General features: G+C 41.2%; 1 protein-coding gene across 1 annotated transcript; it reads right to left on the reverse strand.

The window, feature by feature from the left end:
• Positions 1-631: 631 nt before the first annotated feature.
• Positions 632-1,519, reverse strand: LOC103013808 (60S ribosomal protein L6-like). The gene has a single exon (XM_057532979.1). The coding sequence runs from the start codon at positions 1,503-1,505 to the stop codon at positions 651-653; it is 855 nt and encodes a 284-aa protein (XP_057388962.1). The 5' UTR covers positions 1,506-1,519; the 3' UTR covers positions 632-650.
• Positions 1,520-1,975: the final 456 nt, after the last annotated feature.

The following is a 1,975-nucleotide window of genomic DNA, read 5'->3' on the forward strand; positions in this document are numbered from 1 at the left end:
CCCTCCCTCTTGCATCTCCCTCCCACCCTCCCTATCACACCCCTCTAGGTGGTCACAAAGCACCGAGCTGATCTCCCTGTGCTATGCGGCTGCTTCCCACTAGCTATCTATTTTATATTTGGTAGTGTATATAAGTCCATGCCACTCTCTCACTTTGTCCCAGCTTACTCTTCCCCCTCCCCGTGTCCTCAAGTCCAGTTTCTACTTCTGTGTCTTTTTCCCTGTCCTGCCCCTAGGTTCTTCAGAACCTTTTTTTTTTTTTAGATTCCATATATATGTGTTAGCATACAGTATTTGTTTTTCTCTTTCTGACTTACTTCACTCTGTATGACAGACTCTAGGTCCATCCACCTCACTAGAAATAACTCAATTTCATTTCTTTTAATGGCTGAGTAATATTCCATTGTATATATGTGCCACATCTTCTTTATCCATTCATCTGTTGATGGACACTTAGGTTGCTTCCATGTCCTGGCTATTGTAAATAGAGCTGCAATGAACATTGTGGTACATGATTCTTTTTGAATCATGGTTTTCACAGGGTATATGCCCAGTAGTGGGATTGCTGAGTCGTATGGTAGTTCTATTTTTTTTTTTTTTTTTTTTTGGAAATGGACCGGATTTTTTTAATTAGGTTCTTTGTACGAAGTTTAGAACACTACTTTGTGAGGATAAATTCCGTTTGTAAGAGCAAACACAGAGCGGAGGTAGCCCCGGAGCTGAGGAACAGCTTTGATTCTTCGCAGAATTTGTGAGTCCACAGCTTTCTGATCAACCTTCCACTGCTCTGTAATCTCGTATTTCTCTCTCTCTGTGTCAAAGATCTCACCTTCCTGGTGCCTGGGCTTACGCAGTTTCTTCTTCTTGAAATAAGCATCAGTGAGATGTTCTGGGATTTTCACACCACTGATATCAATTTTGGTGGAAGTGGCAATGACAAATTTCTGGTGTGTTCTCCACAGAGGAACTCGATTGAGGGACAGAGGCCCAGTCACAAGTAGCAAGCCACTGCTCAGCTGCTTCAGGAAAATGACCCTCTTGCCTCTGCGGCGCCCAGTGAGGATAATCAGAATGGTCCCAGGAGTGATGCTAGCGCGCAGTTTTCTCACATGCTTCCTGAAGGGTTTTTTGCCGCGACTCAACAGCTTTCGAGGCACGTCTTCAGTAGGATAATACCCAGGCGTTTTGCGAAGTTTAACCACCCGGGTACCACCATTCTTGTCACCACCAATTGGTTTTGTGACAGTAGCAAGAACCTTCACCTTCTTTTTCTTTTCAACCTTGGATTTAGCTGCTGAATACTTCCTCTTGTACAAGGCCTTTCTGGAATACATAGCCGATCGGGAATATCTGCCAATTCCTCTGACCAGGACAGGGTTTCGGCTGCAGTGGGGCTTCCCCTTCTTAACCTGCTTCACCTTTTTAGCCTTGCCACCAGCATCAGCCTTCTTGGCTTCAGGTTTTTTCTCCTTAGTATCTGGCTTCTCAGCCTTTTCACCCGCCATCTTGCAAGATGGGAAAAAGCGGTAGTTCTATTTTTAACTGGCATTTCTTTAACAACTGATGATGTTGGCATCATTTCATGGGCTATATGCCACCTGTGTATCTTCGTCAGCAAAGTGTTGACTCAAAATTTTTGCCCATTTTTAAAATTGGTTTCTTTGTCTCTGTAGTTCAGTTGTAAGAGTCCTTTGTACAAATACTTCATTTAACATATTTTTTGCAAATATTTTCTCCTCATCTGTATCTTTTCATTTTTTTAACTGTGTATTTTGAAGACAAAAGATTTTAATTGTGAAACATTTCAATTATTGAATTTTCTTTCTTATATTTTGTAGGTTTTGTCTTATAAGAAATTTTCCCCAAACTGAAAGTCACTAAGATTTTTCTCCTGAATTTTATAGTTTTAGCTCTTAAACTTGAGTATGATGCATTTCAGCTGAAGTTTTGAATATATCATAAGGTCGAACTCATT

The sequence above is a fragment of the Balaenoptera acutorostrata genome, chromosome 18 (assembly GCF_949987535.1).
Source record: "Balaenoptera acutorostrata chromosome 18, mBalAcu1.1, whole genome shotgun sequence".
NCBI lineage: Eukaryota > Metazoa > Chordata > Mammalia > Artiodactyla > Balaenopteridae > Balaenoptera > Balaenoptera acutorostrata.